Source organism: Ceratotherium simum, chromosome 22 (genome assembly GCF_057802395.1).
Source record: "Ceratotherium simum simum isolate JZ-2026a chromosome 22, ASM5780239v1, whole genome shotgun sequence".
NCBI classification, from domain to species: Eukaryota; Metazoa; Chordata; class Mammalia; order Perissodactyla; family Rhinocerotidae; genus Ceratotherium; species Ceratotherium simum.
Window position 1 is genome coordinate 30,852,427 of NC_141921.1, and position 21,728 is coordinate 30,874,154.

Below are 21,728 nucleotides of genomic sequence, written 5' to 3' on the forward strand. Positions count from 1 at the left end.
GCATACCTGGGCCCATGTGGCTGGCCAGGTGAGGCGCAGCGACAGCCATTGGCCCAACGCCAGTCCGCCTCCTGCCCCGCCCTTCAGGCATCCTAGGCAGTTGGGCGGCCTGACTCTGAGGGCGGTGCCAGTGGTGTGTGACCCAGGCGACCTCAGAGCCAGCCTGGCACCCCGCCCCAAACTGGCCTCAAATCGCAGAGCCAGACCCTGACCTTCAGGCTCCTCCAAAAGGGGCCCAAAGGTGAGCAGTGCAGCAGCACAGCCCAGAGGTTAGGGTGCCCAGAACCCTGGGTGCAAATCCCAGCTGCGTGAGCAGGGGCTAACCCTGCCCATCGTGCATCAGTTACCTTGTCAGTAAAATGGGCTGCTGTGCAGAGCACCCAAGTCTATAGCTCTAAAACCTTTAGAACAGGGGTTTTTAGCTCCCTGTTTTTTGCACCATGGCCCCTTCTGGCAGTCTGGTGAAACCTATGGACCCTTTCTCAGAATAGTGCTTTTAAAAGCATAAAATCACAATGCTGAAGATTACAATGATGACAATTATTATTAAATTTATGATATAGTAATATGTGTTTATTAGCATTAAATAACAAGACTGGCAAGTTAAAGTTAAATTTTCCTTTTCTAATGACATCAGTGTATTGTCATGCAGCTTGAATAAGAACATTAAACTGTGGGGTGGTCTTTGACTCACCTCCTCTCACACAGTGATCAGCAAACAGCTAAAGAAAGGGAATGCAGGAGTAATGGAGAAGCCTGGGTCACTGGTGTGAGAACAGGCAGATTCACCATTTGGTCACTGACCCTCTACTGGGCACAGAGGTGCCGGATCAACGGCAGCTAAATCGCAGAAGTGTCTGAGACAGAGTGCAATTTAGTGGTGGGTTAACAACCATCACGATTTTGAAATAGTTATGAGCATAAATATTTTGAGATACTTGCAGTAACCACAGTTTGATATAAAAATATCTGTGACTCCTATTGATGACAAAGCCACAGATACTGCTAACACTTCAATCCATATAGATGGAAATAGTAAATTTTGGTTAGAAGTTAGTAAAAATAAATATATATATATGTTCTCCCATCCAAGTTTATGGGCCCCCTGAATTCTGAGGCCCAGGTTAAGAGCCTTCCTCTTAGAACGATGTCTGAAACATACTAAATGTTTGCAGTTATCTTTGTCATCATCATCATCTCAGGCCAGGGGAGTCCCAGGACTCTGGAATCCGACAGAATCAGTTCCACTTGCTGTGTGACTGAGCCCAACCCCTACATCTCTCTGAACCTGTTTCTTCCTCTCTAAAAGAGGAACACCTAGACCTTAGTGCTGTGAGGAGGTCCTTTAAGCATTCTGAAGTCTGTAACACGGGGTAGATCTGAGTTATTATTGCCTTAATTATGTGAGGAGGGGCCTGTCAGGCTTTCCCAGAGCCTGTCCCTCTGATTGGGTCACCTAATTCAGAATCTCTACCAGCTCCCAACACTCAGCCTTCATGATCTTGCCTGTAACCCAGACACCCACAGTCTGAATGTGGCCCACAGATGGCCCGTGTATTGCATGTGTTTTAGTTGTCAGCATTTAATAACTTCACATACAAACTGAGTTCTCTGGAACTTGGCCAGCTCTGCTGACCCCCATCCCACCTTCACACGCGGCATCAAACACAAGTGCAGACCGTAGGTTGCTTCCTTCAAACGGGGGCGCTCCAGCTGGCCAGGTCCCTGCAGGCCCTGCAGGCCTTGCCCCTCGTTTGTGAACAGTAGGCTCCAAACTTGTAACATGGCCCTCACCTCTCTGGCTTCATCCTTCACCTCACGTCCTCATACCCTGCACTGTGTGTCCCTCCAACACTCCTCCGTGCTGCGGCCTCCTTTAACGTTTTTGCCTCTTCCTACCACGGCCTTCCTGTGACACTCTGGGGAAGCCCAATAAACAGATCTATCTCCACCATCCTGATTTCATCAAACAACTACGCTGAGCGGGCACAAGATACAGAGGTGAGAAGCCAGCCAGCCCTGGTCCTCCCTGAACTCACAAGCCTGTAGAGGAGAAACAGACCAGAACTCACCACTTGTGCTCAGGTGCTCCCTTAAAAGGATGGGGGCCTAAGAGCCACAGCAGTGCCTTTACTCTGTGCCCCCTGCACCCGGCAGGGCTAGGCAGTTACAGACACAGTAAATGGCGGCTTCTATTTTAAAGGTAGTTTTATGAGTTTCTAAAAGTTCTTTCTACATATTTGCTATAAAAATTTCAAAGGTAACAATAGGTCATTAAGTGAAAGGAGGGCATGCCCTTTTCCCAGCATATCCTTGTTCCATACCCCAGTGGGCGCCACTGTTGTTTTCCGGGTGTTTCGTCCTTTTCTAAATATGCATACTCTACATACTATTCCCCAAATATGTTTTTTTTTTTCCTTTTTATGAGCTAATCAATACCAAATGAAATAATACATGTAAAGTGCTTAGAACAGTGCCCAGCACAGTCAGCTATTATTTTTTAGCACACCATGGACAGCCTTCTTAATCAGTATATGCAGATTTCCTTTTATTATAGTCCCCAAACTGAGAGTAGGGAAGTCCCTGCAGGAACTTCGCTTTTGTGGAAAGGGGTGAAATGTGCCCTCCCCCAAGGCAGGGGTGGTTGATGTAACAGAAACCAAGTGAAAAAGGCATACTGCTGTTTGGAGGGGGGTTAATAAGGCACCTCCCCCTCCTCTGCAGGGAGCTGATTGGTAACATCCAATCATCTGAGGTAGGGATGTGGCCGGGACCAGGGCTGGGGAGGCCCTCCCAGTACCTGGTCCAGGCCTGAGACTCCTGAGCCCTGCCAGGCAGGCCCTCTCCTGCCTACCCAGCCTGGCCTCCCCAGTGGGTGGGGGAGGTGCTGCTCAGGCCTGATGCTGATCTCTCCTGACAGCTGCTCCTAAGGCTGGCAGGGCGGGCAGATGGGCAGGGGGGAGGGACAGATTTAAAGGTCCAGCTGCCCCGCCCCCTGCCAGACCTAAGAGGGCAGACGCTGGTGAGCATCCTCTGAGGGCAGAAGAGAGGTCAGGAACCTCTATGCCCTGATTTCCATTACTTGGTACCATGAACACCACTGGTCCTCATTCCTGCTTCCACCCCACAGGCCGCCAGGGAGACTAGCGACATCCACCATGCGATTTCGACGCTTGACCCCTGGCTACTTCCGGGTGCTACAGGTAAGTACTCCTAACTGATGGCTTCTGGCACCGACTCCTTCATCCCCCTACCACGGCTGGGTTGATACCCCAAAAGCCAGGCTGTCACGTTCCCTGCCGCCTGAGCAGCCAAGGCCCAGATGGGCAATGAAGCGAGAGGATTGGGGTGGAATCTCCCTGGGGCAGCAATGGCATCCGCATCTCTTTCACCCAGCTGTACTTTCTCAGCCCCTTCACACCCCCCCACCTTCCCAGAAGTCTCAACTGACCCCTCAGACGCAACTCTCCTTGCACCCCCAGATGCAGGTAGCCGGGAAGCTAAAGGCAGAGCCCCGGAGTCCAGTGGCTGGGGTTGTGGCTACACTGCTGGCTGTCCTCGGGCTGGGCGGCTCCTGCTATGCCGTCTGGAAGATGGTGGGGCAGCAGCGGCCGCCACAGGCCCCATGACAGGCCCTGGGGGTAGGTGACTTAGAGGGGGCTGCAATCTTGGGAGCCTACTTCTTCGCTGGGGGTCAATCTGCCCTCAGTGGAAGCAGGACGGTATAAACCCGACCCCGCCCCACACGTGGGCTCTGTCTGGGGCCTCCAGCTCAGATGCCAGGACCCCTGAGGGAGGGCAAGGATGCAGGTTCCAAAGCTGGACCAAGTGAGGAATAGACACCCTGGTCCCTGGACACAGGAGTAGTAAAGAAACCCTTACAGGGCAGGAGTTTGGGGGAGTGGCCTGGAGGTTAGAGTCAGAGGCAAGCTCCCTTTATTCAATTCCTTTATTGGGCGGGGGCAGGGCACCCAGAATAGGCCATCCACTTCCCAAACCCAGGGCCAAAATAGGTTGGCACAGTCTCTCCAGCCTAGCGTTTGCACCACTGTCCATGGGAAGCTCCTCTGCCTTGCATCCTCAGGCCATGTCAGGTAGATGTGTCCATCTCAGGGACCTCTGTGGACACTTCTGTGGGTACTGCCAGCCGCTGGGGGGGCACATAGGAGCCCATACCCGCTGCCCTCTCGGCCTCTTCCTGACTGTAGGGCTCCACGCTCAGCTGCTTTAGCCTGGGAGAAAGAAGAATAGGAGTTGGGAGCTGACCAGATGTGAGCCCTGTCTGCCTGGCACCCATCTGTCAATCCTCTCCTTACTCCTTCATACCTTTTCTTGTGGTCTTTGGATCGGAAGTGGGTCTTCAGGGTGGTGGAATCCATGAAGTACCTCCTGTAGGGATGGGGGTAAGAGGAGAGTGAGAGGTGATGCCTCTCAGGTACGCCTAGCTCCCTGACCCTAGCTCGTTCCCTGACACCAGGCTCCGGGTCTGAAGGGATGGCAGGCCCGCAGACCCACGGGTCCCCGGAGAGGAGACCCGGCGCGCCCCGGGGCCGCCACCTCACAACCCCTGCCTTTACCGCAGACCCTTCTCCCCCTCAGGCCAGGTCTGGCCGGGACTCACGCGCAGGCCAGACAGCGATGCAGGCCGCCCCCTGGCAGGTCGGGGTCGGGTTCGGCGCCGGGGTCTGGCCGGGGCCGTGCGGAAACCTGGGGCCGCAGCTCGCGGTGAATCTCATCCAGGTCCGGCCGCCGCCGCTTCGCCTTCATCTGGCGGGCCAGGGAGTGCGCTCGGTGCGCGCCCGTCCGGCGGGAGCGACCCATGGCTGGTGACAGCGGGGCCAGGGCACCCAGAGCCGAGTTACAAGCACACGTGTGGGCACTTCCGGACTTCTCAGTGACGTCATGCGACGCCCGGGGCCGAAGCCGGCTCTGCAGACCGCCTCTGATGACGTCACTCTAGCAGGCCGCGCCTTGAGCGCCCCCAGGCGGCCATTGACGTCAGTGTTGGGGTTTCGGGCTGGGCCAGACCAGGCGTCCTCATCCGTGGACGTGAGGCCGTCGCTGGGGAAGCGGCCGGGTGGTGCCGGCCTGGGGGTATTCAAGCAGGTTCCGCTGCCCTGCCCGCCCTGCGTGGTCCGACCTATCTCAGCGCCATCCTCTGACCCTGTCACCGCTTCCTGGTTCCCAGATCTTAGACTCCACAGTAGAGGGGGCATGCTTTAAGCATCTCTGGGAGGCACTGAGAAATGTCTGTGATGTGAATAAATTAATAAATGAATAAGAGTGAATACGTTTGGGATCCCGGTCCCCCACACAGCTTCCCAAGATACCTCCACTCCCTGACAAAGCCCTCACCACTTCTCCCCGCTCCCTAGTTATTCCCTCGGGTCTCCATCCTCCCTGCAACCCCAGCCAAATCCGTGAGGAGGGGGTGTTCCTTCCCAGAGATCACAGTGCACAGGCATCCTGCCAGGCTGAAGAGGGGTCAGCTCCTCTCACAAGAACAGGAAATGCTAAGAGAAGGACCTCCCATCTTTGCCCTCTTTCTCTGAGCTCTGGGCTCCGAGGCGTGGGCTGGCAGCAAAGGCAGAGATCCAGCCTAAGTGTTGTGTGCTCAGAGTGGGGAGAGAGCCAGAGAGCCTTTCCCCATTTACGGGAGCCTGGAGCCTTCCAGGCTGACCAGGGGAGCTCAGCAATAATTCAGGGGCTCCAGCTTGTTGGAATCTATTGCCAGGAAACAAGGAGGCAGGCACGTGCATCCCTGGGGAGAGGAATCAGTTTCCTGCCCTAACACAGCAGTGAAATGTAAGCCCAGGGCGCCGACTGGGGGCCTTGGGACCCTCCCACTCCAGTTCACAGAGACTCCGTGGGGACATAGGGTGGGGCCCTGCTGAGGGCAAGCTGGTATGGCTCCAGTCACAAGGACTTTGTAAATGGACTTTGTGAATAGAAGAGGATTTTTCTGGAGCCATTCCAAGAGATCAACTTCAAGTACTCCTAGGCCCAGGAAGGAGACCTCTGTGGAAAGAGATGTCTTTGTTATTTTTGGCTAATGTGACAAGGGGCTGAGGCAGCAGAAGCCTGTTCTGCCCCACCCACACCCCAGATTCCTCTGGATCAGGTTCACTTGCAGGGCACTGTGCCAGCTGGGGAGGCTGGTACATCTTTAATGAAGTCACCCGATCCTGGAACAAGCTCTTGGCCTCACCAAGTTCCTGGCGCCAGACCACTGGGTGCCCACTGAGCCACTGCCTTCCCATGCCTGTGTGCCAGGCCCGTTTCCCCTGCAGCCATGAACCAGGCCTTCTGGAAAACTTACAAGTCCAAAGTGCTACAGACCCTGAGTGGGGAATCTGAGGAGGACCTGGCAGAGGAGGTGGGTACCAACCATGCTTGCTGGGTGGGGCCTAGGCAGAGGGGCAGCAGGAGAGAAAGGTACTAAGAAGGGCAAGGGACAGGCTCAGAGAGAGAGAGGCACATTTGTGCAGAAGCAATTGGCACATTTGGGGATGACAAATGTCATGGGGCAGTGTCAGAAAGCCAGGACATTCAAGAAAACTGAGGAAGAAAAGTAGACTTGAGGGCACCAGAGGAGTGGTTACTGTCTCCAAAGATCTCAAGAGCTGCCACGTGGAAGAGATCCTTCTAGGACCGTGGGCAGTAGCCACATGGGGTACACTCAGCTCGACACAACTTTGCAATGGGTGGAGCTGAGCAGAAGTGGGATACCTTGCCTTGAGAGGAAGTGAGCCCCCTGGTGCTGGAGGTAGGGGACGTGGCACTTGTACTCTGAGCGTCACTGTAGCAGCATCAGATCAGAGCCATCCTTGGACCATGTCTGTCCTGATATTAAAAGAATTGAAAAGGCTCTGAACAGTCTTAGGTCTAGAGGCTGCGATAAGTGGCAGTTGTGCAAATAGATGTGGTAGTAGCAGGAAGTCATTCTGTGGTGTGTGTGTGTATGTGAATAAGTGTATGTCTAGACAGTTTGGTGTTAGGGCTGGGCTTGTGTAGAAGTACTTGTGGGTCAGTATTAGGATTGGCGTCTGTGTGGAATCCAGTGAAGGTATATGTGCAGGTATGAACTGGGTATGGGTATTTTCAGGTGTGTACATTTTGGGCAGAAGTCTATGCCCACGTGCCTTTGTGCAGGCATTTGCAGCTGTTATGTTTGTATGGTGTGTGTGTTTGGGTGTGTGTACATCTGTGTCTTGGTGTCTGTGGATGGGTGGAGAGGTTTTGTGTGCTGTGGGTGGGCCTCTGTGCAGCTGTCTGCAGTTGTATCAGTGCACAGGTGTGAATGGTATGTGTCCTTGTGTAGGTGCCTCATAGTATGTACATCTACGTACAGGTGAAGAGCAGTAGCCATGTGGAGGCATGCTCATGTACAAGTGTGTGTCTGCATCAGCGTGCATGCCCTTGTCCACATGTTTTTGGGGTGTATGGAGGCGTCTGTGGGCGGGCAGGTGTGTGTGCTCAAGGGCATCAGCAGGGATTTACTATACAGGTAATGTAGGTGACTGGCAGCTTTGTGTAGAGGAGTACCTGTATGCATTTGTGGAGAGTGTGAGGGGACTAGATAGATGCGTGTTTAGTTCTCTGGGGTTTGGAGTGCCAGGCTAGCAGTGGGGGAGCGGGGTCCCATTCCTCTGGGGTCTCTCTCATGCTGGGTGGGGGTTTTGTGTCCCAGAGGGAGAACCCAGCGTTAGTGGAGTCTGAGACAGCAGGACCCACTGAAGAGGCCTTCAGTCCCATGTCACAGCTGGCTCGCCGGGTAAGTTCTCCCTTCTTCCACCCTAGCCCAGGGGAGCATGGCAGAGGCAGCTGTGGAGTACTGGGAGGTGGTGCTGGGGCTCCTGTCTGACTCCCAGCCTCTCCCTCCCAGGTTCAGGGCGTCGGGGTGAAAGGTTGGTTGACAATGTCATCTCTGTTTAACAAAGAAGATGAGGACAAACTGCTGCCACCGGAGCCCTGTGCTGACCAGTATGTGTGTGTTGGGGGGAGGGTTCTGGGATGGGCCTGGGTCCTCCTTCTCCCATGTCCTTCCCATCTGGTCTATTTGTCTGTCTGTCTGACCACGGTGGGTTGGGGAGGGCCAGCCTCTGGCTGTTTCTGTTTCTCTTAGCAGGAAAGAGGCCAAATCAGCATATCTGGGAGATTAGGTTAGATCTCAGGAGGAATTTACCAGCTGTTGGGATTGAGGTGCTAGAAGGTATTATGGACTCTCTCCCTCCATCCACGAGGGAGGGGTCATCTCCTTAGAATCAGGGAACCAGGGAACCAAGAGGAGAACTTTTAGGTGTCTGGAACAGAGGGTAGTCCAGATCAGTGGTTCCCAAATATTGGTTTAAATCCTCATCCTCCCAGGGAGCTTGTGACAAACACAGATTTCCAGACTCTCCTTCAAAGCTTCTGATTCAGCAGGTGTGGGTGAGACCTGGGATCCACATTTTCAGCAAATGCTCTGAAGACCCAAGGCACACTAGTGTAGGAACCACTGTCTTAGAAGGTCTTTGATGCTGGGGGATTAGGGGGTGGGACCCAGGGCCTCAGTCTTCCTCCTAACTCAAAATCTCTGGCGCACACTCCATCTCTGCCCTTTCCTCCAGCCCAGTTACATCCCGCTTTTGACACGCCCCTATTCCTTTCTCCCCGAGGGCCCCCTGACCCAACCAGCTCCTCCCCAGGGTTTCCTTTCTCTTTCCCGGCGCCCATCCCCACTCCCTCCCAGCTCTCGCACTGTTCCTCAGACCTGAGGCTCCCACCTCAAGCCTCCTCGCCGCTCCTTGATTGCCCATCACCCCACATCTTCCTGCTTCCTCCCCAGTCCCCCTCTCTCCTAAGCCTCCGATCTAGGCCTTTCTCCTTTCCTCAAGGTCGCTCCACCGTTCTTCCCAGTGTTGCCTCATTTTCCTGGTCTCCCTTGTCGTCCATCACAGAACCTGACCCCTGTCCGCACCCGCCTCTTTCCCTAGCGCCCCACGCTTGGCTTCCCGGACCCTCGCCTCCAGAGCCTGACCCCGCACCCTCTCCGGGTCTGCGGGCACCCGGGTCCCACTCGCCTCCCACGCATCCTTGGGCCCCGCCTCTCCCTCAGGGCTCCTCCCCCACCTTCCCCGACCTGGCGCCTCTGGCTTCCCTCTGGCCTCATCCCTCTCCCTGAGTCCCTTCCCTGACCCCCGCTCTCTCTCCAGGGATCCTGATCCCAGCCGCCTCTTCCCAGACCCCTCACCTAATCCCCTGACCCTGTCCCACCCCAGTCCCCTTTCCCAGTGCCTCAGAGCCCTCGCCTTGCCTCCAGGCCCTGCCCTGCCCCCAGTCTCCGGGGCCCCTCCGGTCACCTGACCTCTGCCTGACTCCCCGGGCCCTACTGCTGGTCCCTTGACCCCGCCTCCTCTCCTTCATCCTCTCCGGGGGCTTCTCGGCCGGCCCCTGACCTCGCCACTCTCCCGCAGCCCGCTGGCGGCGCGGCCCCCCTCGCAGGCCGCCGCGGCGGCGGAGGCGCCTCGCGGGCCCGGCCTTTGGGACGCGTTCGCCAGCAGGTGGCAGCAGCAGCAGGCGGCGGCGGCGTCCATGCTGCGCGGCGCCGAACCCACCCCGGAGCCGGACCCCGAAGCCGGGGACGAGGCCGCGGAGGAGGCCGCCGAGCCCCCGCAGCCGCGGGAGGCCGACGCTGTGGCCGGCTTCAAGTGGGGCTTCCTCACCCACAAACTGGCCGAGATGAGGGTGAAGGCTGCGCCCAAGGGCGACTAGCCCGACAGCCGAACTGGGTGCCCGCCCCTCTCCTCCCCCCATAAAAAGCCTGGCCCCACACCCCGTGTGACCGCGTGCTTTTGTCCGGACAGCGGGGAAGGCTGCTTTTGGGTGGGTAACCTCAGGACGGGGTCCATCTGGTGGGATCCTCCCTCCCTTCTCCCACAAACATACAGGGGGAAAATGACCAGGGACAGCCCGGGTATAGGGATAGACTGTGTTAGACGTGAGGTACAACTTTCCAGGAACCCGGGGAACCCCAGAGAACAGGCCCCGTCGTCCTGTCTAGCCTGTTTTAATTCGACAGACGTTGCCTGTGGCCCTGCTATGTGCGCCGTCCCTGTACTAGGCGAAGACCAGAGACTAACGAGAGAACTCAGACTACCAGCGGGTCCCACACAAGATGACAAGTTGAGGCACAAAAATAGGGCTGTATTGGGGAGCTCAGAGGAGGTGAGGCCGACTGGGCAATTCGGGAATTCCTGAGGGAGAATGAATATATATAATCTTAGAAGGATGAGTGGAGAGAAAAGGGAAGGTAACCCAGGCAAAGAGAGGAGGACCGTGAACAGACTTAGAGGTGCGAACGTGTGAGGAAGACAGGTGACCTTGTGTGTCTTTGACGGAAAGGAAGACAATGGCAGCATGTGAGGCTGCGGGTTGGCAAAATCCTGGTTTGAAGGGTCCCTTCTTTTACTGTCCTCAGTTCTGGATCCTCCATATCTCAGGTCCTTCATACCTAGTGACCAAAAGGGGGCAGCAAAGCTCTGGGAATGGGGGCCTTTTAGGGGCCAGTGAACCCCAATTTCTGGAGCAGATCCCTACCCCAACTCCCCAAACGCGCTATTCCCGGCCGCCAGCTCTGATTTGGAGCGACTTGGGGGTCGGTGGAGGAGATGATCGTAATAGTGTGAGTACTAATTCTGTAGCGGTCATAGCGGCTATCGGTTATCGAGCACTTCCTCTGTGCCGGGGACTTTTGCCATGCGCTTTACGACCATTTCAAAAATACTGTGATCACCAAGGGGTGTAGCTGCGGTCCCGAGAGGTTAAATGCTTGTCCGGGCCTGGACCCCACACTCCAAAACCCACCCTTGTAACCGCACAAACCTGCCCCGCCCCCTTCCTCAACTTCTCTCTAATCCAACCTCACGACTCCTTTAAATAACGTTTTGACTTTATTCAGCAGGTTCTTTGATCTCCCACCCCAGTCTTGGATCCCCAGACCCGGCCTCCACAGGGGCCACGAGGCCGCCACCTCCCCTTCCGATGCCTATGCTGGGAAGGGCCTTCGAGATTTTGTCCCATCCCCCCATGGTTCACATCGGGAAGCCGCGATCCAGAGTGAAGGGCTCGCCTAAAGGCACCCTGCGCGTCAGAGGCAGGGTGTCCCTGCCTGTGCCCAGGTCCATGCCCGCGGTCACCCCTTGCCCCTCCCTGGACCCCGGACTCCCCGGGAGCCGGCTCCCGAGCGGCCGATGTCACACCTCGGACTCGCGGGGTGGGCAGCGGGCGCGCTGGCAGCCATACAACCACTGGATGACGCGCGCGTTGCGCTCCACCACCGACACCGGCGGGCGCCCGTCCCGCGCCGAGCCCGCCGCTTCCGAGCCCCCGCCGCCGCCCGCACCGTTCGGGCGATCCGTGCCGCCGTCGCTGGACGTCCAGTCGCTGGTGTCCCCGGAGCCGGGCAGCAGCGACGACCCAGGTTGGGGGCTGGCCTCGGCGCCCCAGCTCTGCGGAGAGAAGCGCTCGGCTCCCAGCACCTCCACCAGCGCGCGCTCCAGGCCGCAGTAGTTGAAGAAGCGCTCCTTCTCCGATAGGGGCAGCGAGCACGTGGGGCACAGCGCTCGCTTTCCCGCCGCTTCCGGGGCATCTTGGGGGGCGGCCCAAGCCCCGGGAGCCGCAGGTCGTTCTATTGGGGCCGGGCTGCTCGAGGCGGCGTCTCGGGGGGCTCCCAGGAAGAGGCGCCGCACCAGCCCCTGGCCCTTGGCGTTCTCTTTGTTCACAGAAGCCTTGCAGTCCCGCTTCTGGCGATAGAAGATGAGCGAGTCAGGCCTTGGCAGTCGCCTGCCACTGCCCCGTCGGGCCGGTCTGGGCGTCCTGGGCGATGCAGAGGGCCCCAGCTCATTGCAGGGGTGCGGCGTAAGCGGCCCGGGACCGCCGCGCAGAGCTGGCTCCTGGCGCCGCGCTATCACCTGGTGCGTCTTGACATACTTGGCTTTGTCAGCCTCCAGCCTCTCCACTGCGCTGGGGGTCCGTCCCCTGGACGGGGTGGAGGGAGAGGCCTGGAGCATCTTAGCAGAGTTGGGTAGGACAGTGCCCCATAAGCCACTGGAGGTAGGCAGCTAGTTGAGAAGTGGAGAGCAATTGGCTGAACTCCCTGGGGCCTGCAGGGAAAGAGAAATGATCAGGGGGAGAGTAGGAGATGTCCTTGCCCCTCCTGCAGGCATTCCTGGGAATAGGATCAGCCAGCCACCTCTCCTCCATCCAGGTCAGCCTGTGCCATGCCCAGGGGGCAGAGGCTCAGGCTATCCCTTCCCCCCATCCCTCAAAGACATTGAGCAGGGGCTCCTTGGCCACCCAGAAACATATGCCCCTTTGAGGGTGCCATAATCTGGCCAAAGGTCCATGCCAAGCAGGCATCAGCGAGCAGGGCACTTGGAAAAGGAAATGGGGCTGGTCCCAGCCCAATTCCCGAAAGTGGCCTCAACCGGAAAAAATACCTCTTCCCAACCCAGCAACTCTGAGTCCAAGACAAGGAGGCTTCCCAGCCACAGGCTGGCTCCAGCAGGGCCCACCCTTCCCGCCCCCGAGCGAGCGCCGAGGTCAGGGACATAACCACAGGGTAGGAGCCTCCAGTAATTGCAGCCAAGTGCCCTGCCCAGGCCCAGCAGGGCCATCAGGGAAGGAGAGGGAGGTGGTCACCAGGTCATGTCAGCCAGCTATCTGCCACCCCCTCTGTGCCCCTGCCAAGGGAATTCCAGATTGCCTTACTGTAAACATCACCTTGTCTACTTCTGCATTTCCATTTAGTAAAAGGGGAAACTGGCCCAGAGAGGAGGGGGCTTGCTCAGGTCTTACTGAGAGGTAGGAGCCTGGACTGGAACCCAGGTCTCTTGCCTTGCAGTCCAGAACTAGTTCAGATTGGATCTCTCACTTGCCTATCAGAACTTCCCTCTGGTGTTTTGCCTCTATTCCTGCTGCTATAAAACCAAGCAATTTCCGTTAGAGATGGGCCCCTGACCTCACTAAAAAGTTCCTTCCACTAATTCTTCTCAAGAACCTACACTCCCAGAAATCTGCCCTCAGGGTCCCTGCCCCCTTCTCATCCTGAGACCCTATGACCCTTCTTCACCTCCCTTCTGCTGGGGAAGGGGGCCAGGAGGGGTTGGAAATAAGAGCTGACAGTTCCCTGGGCAGTAACAGAATGGGCCACCCACTCGGCTCCCCGGGAACACCCCACCCCACCCCTGCCCCCTTCTCCCCACATCCTCCATTCAGCTGAGAGGGACACATCAGTTCTAGGGGCTGCGAGGACCGCAGAGACCTCGGATCTGGAGACAACAAGGGAACAGAACTTGCCAGGAATGGGGGGAGGGGAGCCCCGTAAGAGACCTAGGGGCAGAGACCCTGCCAACCCACCCACCCCAGCGCAACCAGTTCAGCTTTATGCACACACGCACGCGCACACACACACACACACATCTAGTGTCTAGTAAGTCAGTGTGGAGGTAGTTGGTGACCGGGAGCCCAGGCAGTAAGGAGAGCCTGGCAGTGCCCTCCTTCCTGGCTCCCAAGGACTAGACCAGGCGATGGGTCAGATTCCAAGGTCCCAGGAGGGCACTGTGCTTGTCTGACCTCATGGGTACCCTCCTGTCCCTCCTCCTCTTCTCAGTCCTGAGCAGCGAGACTATAAAAAGTCCCTAAACACAGCGACCAAAATAGTCTGCCGTCCACTGCCTCTTCCCTGCCTTCTCGGCTGGCCTTGATGCCCAACCACAGACGCTGCACCCTAGAAGTCTGGCAGACTTCCTTGTACTCTCCATCCTTCCCCCCACCTTCTCCCACTCCTGGGGTCAGTGGTCTGAACTGTGGCCAACGCTTTGGCTCCAGATCGGGCTAGGGGACTGTGCTTACTGGCTTGGTGCCAGCTCCCTGCCCTTGGGTCCCTGGGTGCCCCCCCACCCCAGCCCTGGGCTCAGGATGAACTCACCTCTGTGTGGGGAGGCTGAATGCAGGGGTCCCTGGGCAGGGCCAGATGAAGGGCAGGAGGGACAGCAAGGACTGGAAGTAACTTTGGTGGCAGCCAAACCTCACTCTCCACAGGAAAAGCTGAGCGAGCCTCCACCCCCCCAGATTAACCCTCACCTTCCTGACCCAGAGCCTGGCCTCTGTTAACTCCTTCCTGGTCAGTCTCAGCGCTGGCGAGGACCTGTGGACCAGGTCCAGCTCCTCTATTTTACAGATGGTCACACAGGCCCTGACAGGCTAAGTGATTTGCATGGAGGCGCAGTGAGCTTGGGGCACAGCCAGGACCCCAAACAAGGTCTCCTGATTCCCGGGCTTCCTCTACAGGCCTGGGGTGGGGACGTGCTATTCCCTGGGGGTCAGCCCCCTCTTCTGGCCCTGGGCAAATCCTCTTGGTTCCAATGGGAAGTCAGAGCAGGGTCCTGGTTGACTGTGCTTTTTTCCCTCTAAAGCAGGTTTAGACCTGTCCCGGTCTGGCTGTGTGGATGGTGTCAAGCCTGCTCTCCCTCCAGGTGAGGCCAGGAATCTGCAGCCTAAGGGTGGGGGCAGTGGTGCTGCAGATGTGCAGGGTGAGCCTGCTCTAGCAAGTCTTGGCATGAAGGTCACTCGGGAGCCCTTTGGAGGTGCCTCTGCTCAAGGTCCTCTGATGGCAAATGGGATTGGCTTGGAAGAGGATGATGAAGGGATGATTCGGGAACCCAGCCTGGGTCCTTTGGCCTCCTTCCTCTTCTTTCTTTTTTTTTTTTTATTTCTGTTCTTTTTCTTTTTTTTTGGTGAGGAAGATCGGCTCTGAGCTAACGTCTGTTGCCAATCTTCCTCTTTTTGCTGAGGAAGATTAGCTCTGCACTAACGTCTGTGCCCATCTTCTTCTATTTTGTATATGGGATGCCGCCACAGCATGGCTTGATGAACGGTGCGTAGGTCCAGGCCTGGGGTCCAAACCTGCAAATCCCGGGTCGCTGAAGCGGAGTACATGAACTTAACCACTACACCACTAGGCTGGCCCTGCCTCCTTCCTCTTCTGCCTCCACTTGGGGACTTCTAGAGCTGGCACAGCATCTTATCTGATACCTCATGTCTCAAGGGGAAGCCCTGTTGCCACGGTGCTGGGACTAGGAGACCTCCTCCCCCTCCTCAGCAGGTGAACTCTGCAGCATGCAGAGCTCAAAGACCAATGCCCCTGCCAAGGGGTCCCTGCCCCCTGCCCCCCCCCCCCCCACACAGCTGGCCACTTTCCACAAATCTCTTTCCCTCCCCCCTAGCACGTTTTAATGTTTGCAAAGCACATTGGAATCCGTGCTCTCTGATCTCCTTTGTCCCTCCCAAGGACCTGGACAGGGGGCCCAGCAGGGGTGACTCCCCCAACTTGATGGGTAAGGAAACAGGATCAGACAGGGGAAGACTTGCCAAAGTCCAACTCCAAATCCACTCTGACTGTCGAGTAAGGTAATGAGTTTGAAAACTGGAAGGCCCATCTCCCACTAAGAGATTTTATTACCTAGTTAAAGGGAGCATTTTTTTTGGTCCATGATAGCTCCACATTGTGTTGTTACAGCACTTTACAAAACGCTTTCGTGTACATTATCACCATTCATCCCCAGGACGATCTTTGGGGGCTGGGTTTTATTATTTTCCCCCTTTGACAGCTGAAGAGACTGAGGCCCAGAGGGGTGAAATGACTGATCCTAGCTCACACAATTAGGAGTAAGAGCTAACTTTTATTGAGAGATTAATAGATGCGAGGCACTGTTCTGAGTACTTCACGAAATGATTAGCACATTTAATCCTCAAAACAACCCAATGAAATAGGTACTTTCATTCTCCTAATTTTATAGACGAAGGTTGGGGATGCAAGGTTGGGGGTGCAGGCCGGGAGCCCTGAGATCTGGTCATGAAGGGGTTAAGCAGGGAGGCTGGGCAGGGCCCAGCTGGGATGCTGTCAATGGCAGGAAACCTGGCCTGTGAAGGAGGGGGAGGATGGGGCTGTTGTGTCTGACTCTTCCTACAACCCCCATCCCTTTGGTCTTAAAGGAGCATCTGGGTTGGGTGGAAGGACAGGCAGGGTCCCCCTTCTCAGCTCTTTTCTAGGTACCAAGGACAGATGCTGGGCTACAGAAAAAGGAGATTCCGAGTGGAACGCAGGTGCTGGCCTGCAGCAACCCCTGCTCTGATGAGGGTCACTAGAAGTGATCTCGCCTCCCTGAAGGAGCAGCGCTGGGTCAGAGCGGGGAGACACAGCCCTAGCCTCCAGCCCTAGGAGTCCCCAGTCAGAGGGGGGAGACACAGCCCTGCCCTCAGGAGTCTGAAGTGGGGGCTGGTCAGGAGCCTTGCTCTCTGGAGCTCCCAGTCTGAGGGGTGACAGTACTCTGTCCCAGGATGCCAGTGGACACAGACCCCTACCATACTGGCAGAGCAGGGTCATGGAGGAGAGGTCAAATGGGTTGGCTTTCTGGGTGAGAGAGCCTTGAAAGAGTCAGCAGGAGTTGGGGGAGATAATGAAGTGGGGCTCCAGCTGCCTGCCCTGCCTTCTCCTGGCCACACTTGCCGTGAACCGGATCATCTGTCTTTCCGGTCATGGCTCCCCAGGGAGATCCTTAAAGTGGCTCTTTCCCGCCCTAGAGCCAGGACCTGTTGGGGGGGGGGAGGCTAAATCTGAGGGATGTTTCCTTCCTATTTCTGCACTCATTCCCGGATCACCTTGAGGCTTGATCGGAATGGGCCTGAGTCAGACCCAGACGGTGGTGGGAGGCTGGGGAGCAGCTCTGGTCAGTGTTGGGAATAATGAGATGGGTCAGGGAGGCCCTTCAGATCCAGACTCAGACCCCAGACCCACATTGTCACAGAGGAGAAACGTGTCACCTCTCTTACCAGCCAGCTACAGCCCCCATGCCACAGCCAGCCACACCTCACCTGGTCTTTGATTCTAGTCCTGGTCTACCACTCACTGGCTGTGTGGCCTAGAGTGAGAACATAACCTCTCTGAGTATCCTTCCATGTAAAATGGGAATGATAAGACCCAGCTCTTGTGTGGCAGAAAGTGGTGGCTGAGAAAGCACTGGCCCCTCAAGGTGCTCATAAATGCTAGATGAATCTGCCTCTTAGTTCTCCCCCTCCACCAACACCTTCCTGACACCTCTGGCTGAAATCTTCTTTTCTAATCCCACAGTTTCACTCTCAGCTGCTGTCAACAAATCATTTTGAATGCTGCTCTGTGTCATGGGGTCAGACTTGGTTTTTGCTCTCAGGGAGCTCAGCCTTCTGGGAGTGGGGGGGGGTGAGGCATGAAGCGCTGATCCCAACTCAAGTGACAGCAGTGCTGCTGTGACAGAGCAGGGGACATGGGGGGGCATCTGTTCTGCCTGGGGTTGGGTGGGAAGCTTTCAAAGAGGCAGGGGTATCTGGGCCTGGAAGGGATTTCTGGCAGGAGTGGGATGGGAGGTGGGGGGTTGGGAGGTTGGAGAGGATAGGGAGGGGGTGTTGGGGGAGGGATGGTGAGAGCAATAGGCCAAGAGGACAGCAGGAGGCAGGGTCTCAGTGAGGGCAAGCAGGTAGGGAAGGGGCTGCTGAGAGAGGGAGAGGGAGGGAGAGAGAGAGAGAGGGAGAGAGAGGGAGAGAGGAAGGGGGAGAGAGAGGAGGGGAGAGAGAGGGCGGGGGGGGGGGAGAGAGAGAGAGAGATGGAGAGGCTCAGGAGCACTTAGAGAGAAGATGGGGCGCTGACAAGGGAGGGCTTCTGTGAGGAATGGGTTCAGTGAGGTGATGGGGACCCTGAGAAAAGACTGGCTCCGATGAGAGAAGGGAGCTCAGGGAGGCTCAGAGAAAAGATGGGGGCTCAGTGAGGGGTCTGGGCTTCACTGAGAGGAGGAGAGTTCCGGGAGAGGGAGGCAGCTCAGCGCCGGCGTCTGTGGCCCCAGCCCCGCAGGAGGAGGCCCCCCTCCGGGCAGTGTGTGAGCCCCACGGAGATTAGCGCAGCCATCCTCTAATTCAGGGCTTTCCGTTTCGGAAAGAATCTCAGCCACAACAATAGCCTGGCTCCCGCTCTCCCTCTGAGGGGTGTGGCCTCTGGGCGGAGCCAGGCGCCCAGCACCCACTGCCCAGTACTCACTGGGGGGAGGGGTGGGAGTGGCAAGAGGGAGGAGGGGGCGGTGGGGTAGTGGAGAGGAAGATGTCGTGAAATATTTTTTTCCTGAGCACCTACATGTTGCTAATGCACCATGTGGATAAGAGAGAGGATTTCTGCTCTCAAACCATCTACATTTACTGAGTATTACTAAGTGCTAGGCACTATGCTAAGCGCTTTATGCTGGGTACCTCACTTACTTCTTACAAAACCCTATGTGAAGTGGGGGAAGAAACAGGCAGAGAAAGGCGAAATGACTCACCCGTCGTCACACAGCTTGCGGATGGAAGAGCTGGGACTCCAGAGCTGGGCTCGTAGCCGCTGAGCAGCACTGGTGGCCTCCATTCTGCCTCAGGCAGGGCTAGAGCAAGTCTGCTCTCACTGCCCGCGGCATCCCTGCCTTGCTTGCTGCTGGCTCTCAGAATTTCATCTTCTGGAGGGAAGCAAGGGTTGGAATGAGGGCAGCCCCAATGGCAGTCCTCGCTCCAATCTTCATCATCCACACCTCCATCAATCACATCTTCATCCACATCTCCACCTTCCACCACTGTCTTCGTAAAGGTGCCTTTAGATTGAGTACAAGGAACAAAAAGCATCCAATCTAGACTGAGTAAAATAGAAGGACACACAGAAAAGAAACAGGGGTTTCTCATGCGGTTTCCAGAATTCTGTCCTCCTACCTTGACAAATACTCCTTCCTAATGACATGTTGAAAAATATGTTTTGATTTTTTTTTTTTTTTTTTTTTGGTGAGGAAGATTCCCTGTGAGCTCACGTCTGTTGCCAATCTTCCTCTTTTTTGCTTGAGGAATATTTGCCCTTAGCTAACATCTGTGCTAGTCTTCCTCTATTTTGTATATGGGTCACCACCACAGCATGGCTGATGAGTGGTGTAGGTCCACGCCCAGGATCCGGGCCCGTGAACCCAGGCCACCTAAGTGGGGTGTACCGAAGTTAATTACTAGGCCACAGGGCCGGCCCCTCTGTGTTGATTTTTTATTCAAAGTCATCAAAATATCAAAGATGACTGAATTTAATTATCATTGAGCAAGTTTAGGTGTTTTGTTAAAGGGCCAACAATGTTGGATGAGTAAGAAAATAAAGATGTGAATACTTCATAAACTATTATATCTTTATTCCATAAAATCTATTTTTCTTGCCTTGATTTCAGCAAAATTACTAATTGTGTTGTTATAATTAAAAGTTCCACATAATTTGTATTCTACTGACAGTAATGCCTAATTAGACAACCTTTCTTCAGTCTTCTTTTTTCCTTTTTTTTTGTTTTTTAAAATTTCAATTTGGTGAAACTTTGCTCTGCTGAGGTAGCAGCAAATAGAATTGAAAATAAAATTCTTAAAGCAGTACTTAAATTTAGAGATGAACTATGAATGTTACGTAACATTGTTCAAACATTTAAATGGAGTGTATATCATAAATTATCATTAACACAAATAATATTACAATATATTTTAATGGAATCATATAAATCTCTCTATCACAATTTTCCCCATATCATAAAGTAATGTCTAGATTCATAACAGTAAAGAATTGGCACCATGCTTCTTGCATACTATGCCTAGCCTTCATTTACACATTTAAGAGTAAAATGCATTGTTTAATATTGCAGAATGTTCCTGAGCCATCATATGCTACTATTGCAAATACCTTACTACACATTGGAACACGAAGTGAAGCAAGAAAATGGATGCTCACCTCTTGCTGGGGAACAATAGTTCCTCGTGCAGGAATCTCCGGCATTTGTGCTCTCTGAGAGGAAGGACTGGACAAGTTAATGAAATTATCTTTTCTCTTACCTAAGTGCTTCCACCACTCAGTCTTCACACTCCAAACAGTGGCTGTCTGCAGTGTCAGCAGCAGTGCAAACCTTCGTGGCATTTGGATGCAGTAGTCTTTTGTTTTGAGGACACAGGGCAAGAGGCTTGGAGAAATGTTTGTTTCCCTGGGGCTGAGTGGTGTTAGGTCTGAGAGCAGATGTTGAGGGTTACAGTTTACACTGCATAGTGTTGAGCGCTGGGTCCTGAGTGATAGATGCCCGTGTGGTCTTCAAGAAATGGCTTTTTGGGTGGTTAGATATGGGGGCCCTTTAAAGGGCAGGGACCCCTCCTAGCCAGTTCTAAGGCACCAAGCCATGGCCAGGGAGGTGTTGTGTCACATTGAAATACCTGACCGTGGGGACCTACCCTTTTGTGTGTGAGGAAAGCAATTCCCAGAGAAGGTGGAGGTTGAGGGCTGGGCAGATCCCCTACAAGGTGGGTGTTGTAACCACCATCCCTAATATCACCATAGCATTTTAACACCTTAATCTTACCACTGGATTATAATTGTCACCTTCTCCACTGTCTTCAACTTCCCCGTCGTTCCCAGCACTGTGAACCTCTGTGGGTTTTGCCATTCAGCAATTACTCGTCTTTCTTCTGGCAGTCTCACCCTGGTCTTGGCCACCTTTCTCCCACTCTCCATCCCTGTACTCCCGGAGTGGAGTAACTGGGCTCAGGGTGGGGCGCTTGACCTGGGCCTGGGTCAAAAAGCCTATCACATTTCTCTGGCCCAACTACTTCGTTTAAAGATGGACATGTAATTCAATTATAGCCAATGAGACTTTTGCTAGGACTGCTGAGACAAAGCTTCTCTCTCTTTCCTGCTGTGTGAGAACCTGGGGAGACAGAGCCCAGAGAGGACAGCCTGCCTGAGGACTGAGTCAACAGAGAGTGGAGACAGCGGCAATCAATCTTGATGAGTGGAGCCTCTGTGTCTAGTCGTGTCGGAAGCAAACCTATATGTGGTCTTACAGCTGGGTAAGCCAATACATTTCCATTGGGCTTAACCTTATTGGGTTGATTTTTCAGTCACTTACAACCAAAATAAACCAGAAGGAAACACATCATTCTCTCCAAAATTAGGGTCATCTTCATCATAGTGCCTGTAGCATTGAACATGGGCAGCCTCACTTTGCTCACTGTCCCAACTCATCTCTGCAGTAATTTCTCAGGTATACTGACCAAATGCCTCCAGGATATATATATATTTTTAATCCCAACAAAAGGAAGGACAGGAAAGCAATCTTTTATTATTATTATTATTATTTGCTTGAGGAAGATTAGCCCTGAGCTAACAGCTGTGCCAGTCTGCCTCTATTTTGCATGTGGGTTGTTGCCACAGCATGGTTGACGAGTGGTATAGATCTACACCCGGGATCTGAACTGGAGAACCTGGGCCACTGAAGCAGACCGTGTCAAACTTAACCACTATGTCATGGGGCCAGCCCCAAACGCCTCCAGGTTTGTTGTACAGCTGGCCTCGACGAGCAGGAGAAGTTCCCATAAGGAGTCAAGAGACCAGAGTTCTGGTCCTGACTGCCATGAACTCATTCATGGTCTGGAGCAAGTCACTTTGTCTCTCGAGCCTTAGATTCTGATCTGTTAAAAGGAGAAAAGTGGATTAGACCACTTGTTCCCAAATGCCATTCCTTGGGTGGATTCCAGTTGGCTACATAAAATTTACCTGGGACACTTATTAAGAAGACAGAGGCCAGGCCTCTACGTTTGGAGAACCTAATTTAGTAGATCTTGGGGTGGAGTCAAGG

The 21,728-nt window shown here is 54.8% G+C and overlaps 4 protein-coding genes across 6 annotated transcripts; 2 read left to right on the forward strand and 2 right to left on the reverse strand.

The window, feature by feature from the left end:
- The first annotated feature begins 14 nt into the window (after positions 1 to 14).
- Positions 15 to 3,641, forward strand: ZNF593OS (ZNF593 opposite strand). Its single transcript, XM_087445751.1, has 3 exons — positions 15 to 28; positions 3,044 to 3,203; positions 3,483 to 3,641. The coding sequence occupies exons 1-3, from the start codon at positions 15 to 17 to the stop codon at positions 3,627 to 3,629; spliced, it is 321 nt and encodes a 106-aa protein (XP_087301877.1). The 3' UTR covers positions 3,630 to 3,641.
- A 290-nt stretch (positions 3,642 to 3,931) lies between these two features.
- Positions 3,932 to 4,879, reverse strand: ZNF593 (zinc finger protein 593). The gene is made up of 3 exons (XM_004425768.3): positions 4,622 to 4,879; positions 4,327 to 4,389; positions 3,932 to 4,232 (listed from the first exon to the last, which is right to left on the reverse strand). Exons 1-3 carry the CDS (start codon positions 4,819 to 4,821, stop codon positions 4,091 to 4,093), a joined length of 405 nt encoding a protein of 134 aa, XP_004425825.2. The 5' UTR covers positions 4,822 to 4,879; the 3' UTR covers positions 3,932 to 4,090.
- Positions 4,880 to 6,276: 1,397 nt separating this feature from the next.
- C22H1orf232 (chromosome 22 C1orf232 homolog) lies at positions 6,277 to 9,753 on the forward strand. The gene is made up of 4 exons (XM_087445802.1): positions 6,277 to 6,376; positions 7,691 to 7,774; positions 7,886 to 7,983; positions 9,456 to 9,753. The coding sequence occupies exons 1-4, from the start codon at positions 6,293 to 6,295 to the stop codon at positions 9,751 to 9,753; spliced, it is 564 nt and encodes a 187-aa protein (XP_087301928.1). The 5' UTR covers positions 6,277 to 6,292.
- Positions 9,754 to 10,917: 1,164 nt separating this feature from the next.
- Positions 10,918 to 20,567, reverse strand: FAM110D (family with sequence similarity 110 member D). Of its 3 annotated transcripts, XM_087445803.1 has the most exons (4): positions 20,454 to 20,567; positions 19,838 to 19,891; positions 18,384 to 18,554; positions 10,918 to 12,143 (listed from the first exon to the last, which is right to left on the reverse strand). In XM_087445803.1, exon 4 carries the CDS (start codon positions 12,048 to 12,050, stop codon positions 11,235 to 11,237), a length of 816 nt encoding a protein of 271 aa, XP_087301929.1. In that variant the 5' UTR covers positions 12,051 to 12,143; positions 18,384 to 18,554; positions 19,838 to 19,891; positions 20,454 to 20,567; the 3' UTR covers positions 10,918 to 11,234. The 3 variants fall into 3 exon arrangements, with proteins under 3 accessions (XP_087301929.1, XP_087301930.1, XP_004425824.1); XM_087445804.1 differs by lacking the exons at positions 19,838 to 19,891; positions 20,454 to 20,567 and having other exon boundaries at positions 18,384 to 18,594; XM_004425767.3 differs by lacking the exons at positions 18,384 to 18,554; positions 19,838 to 19,891; positions 20,454 to 20,567 and adding an exon at positions 13,970 to 14,960.
- Positions 20,568 to 21,728: the final 1,161 nt, after the last annotated feature.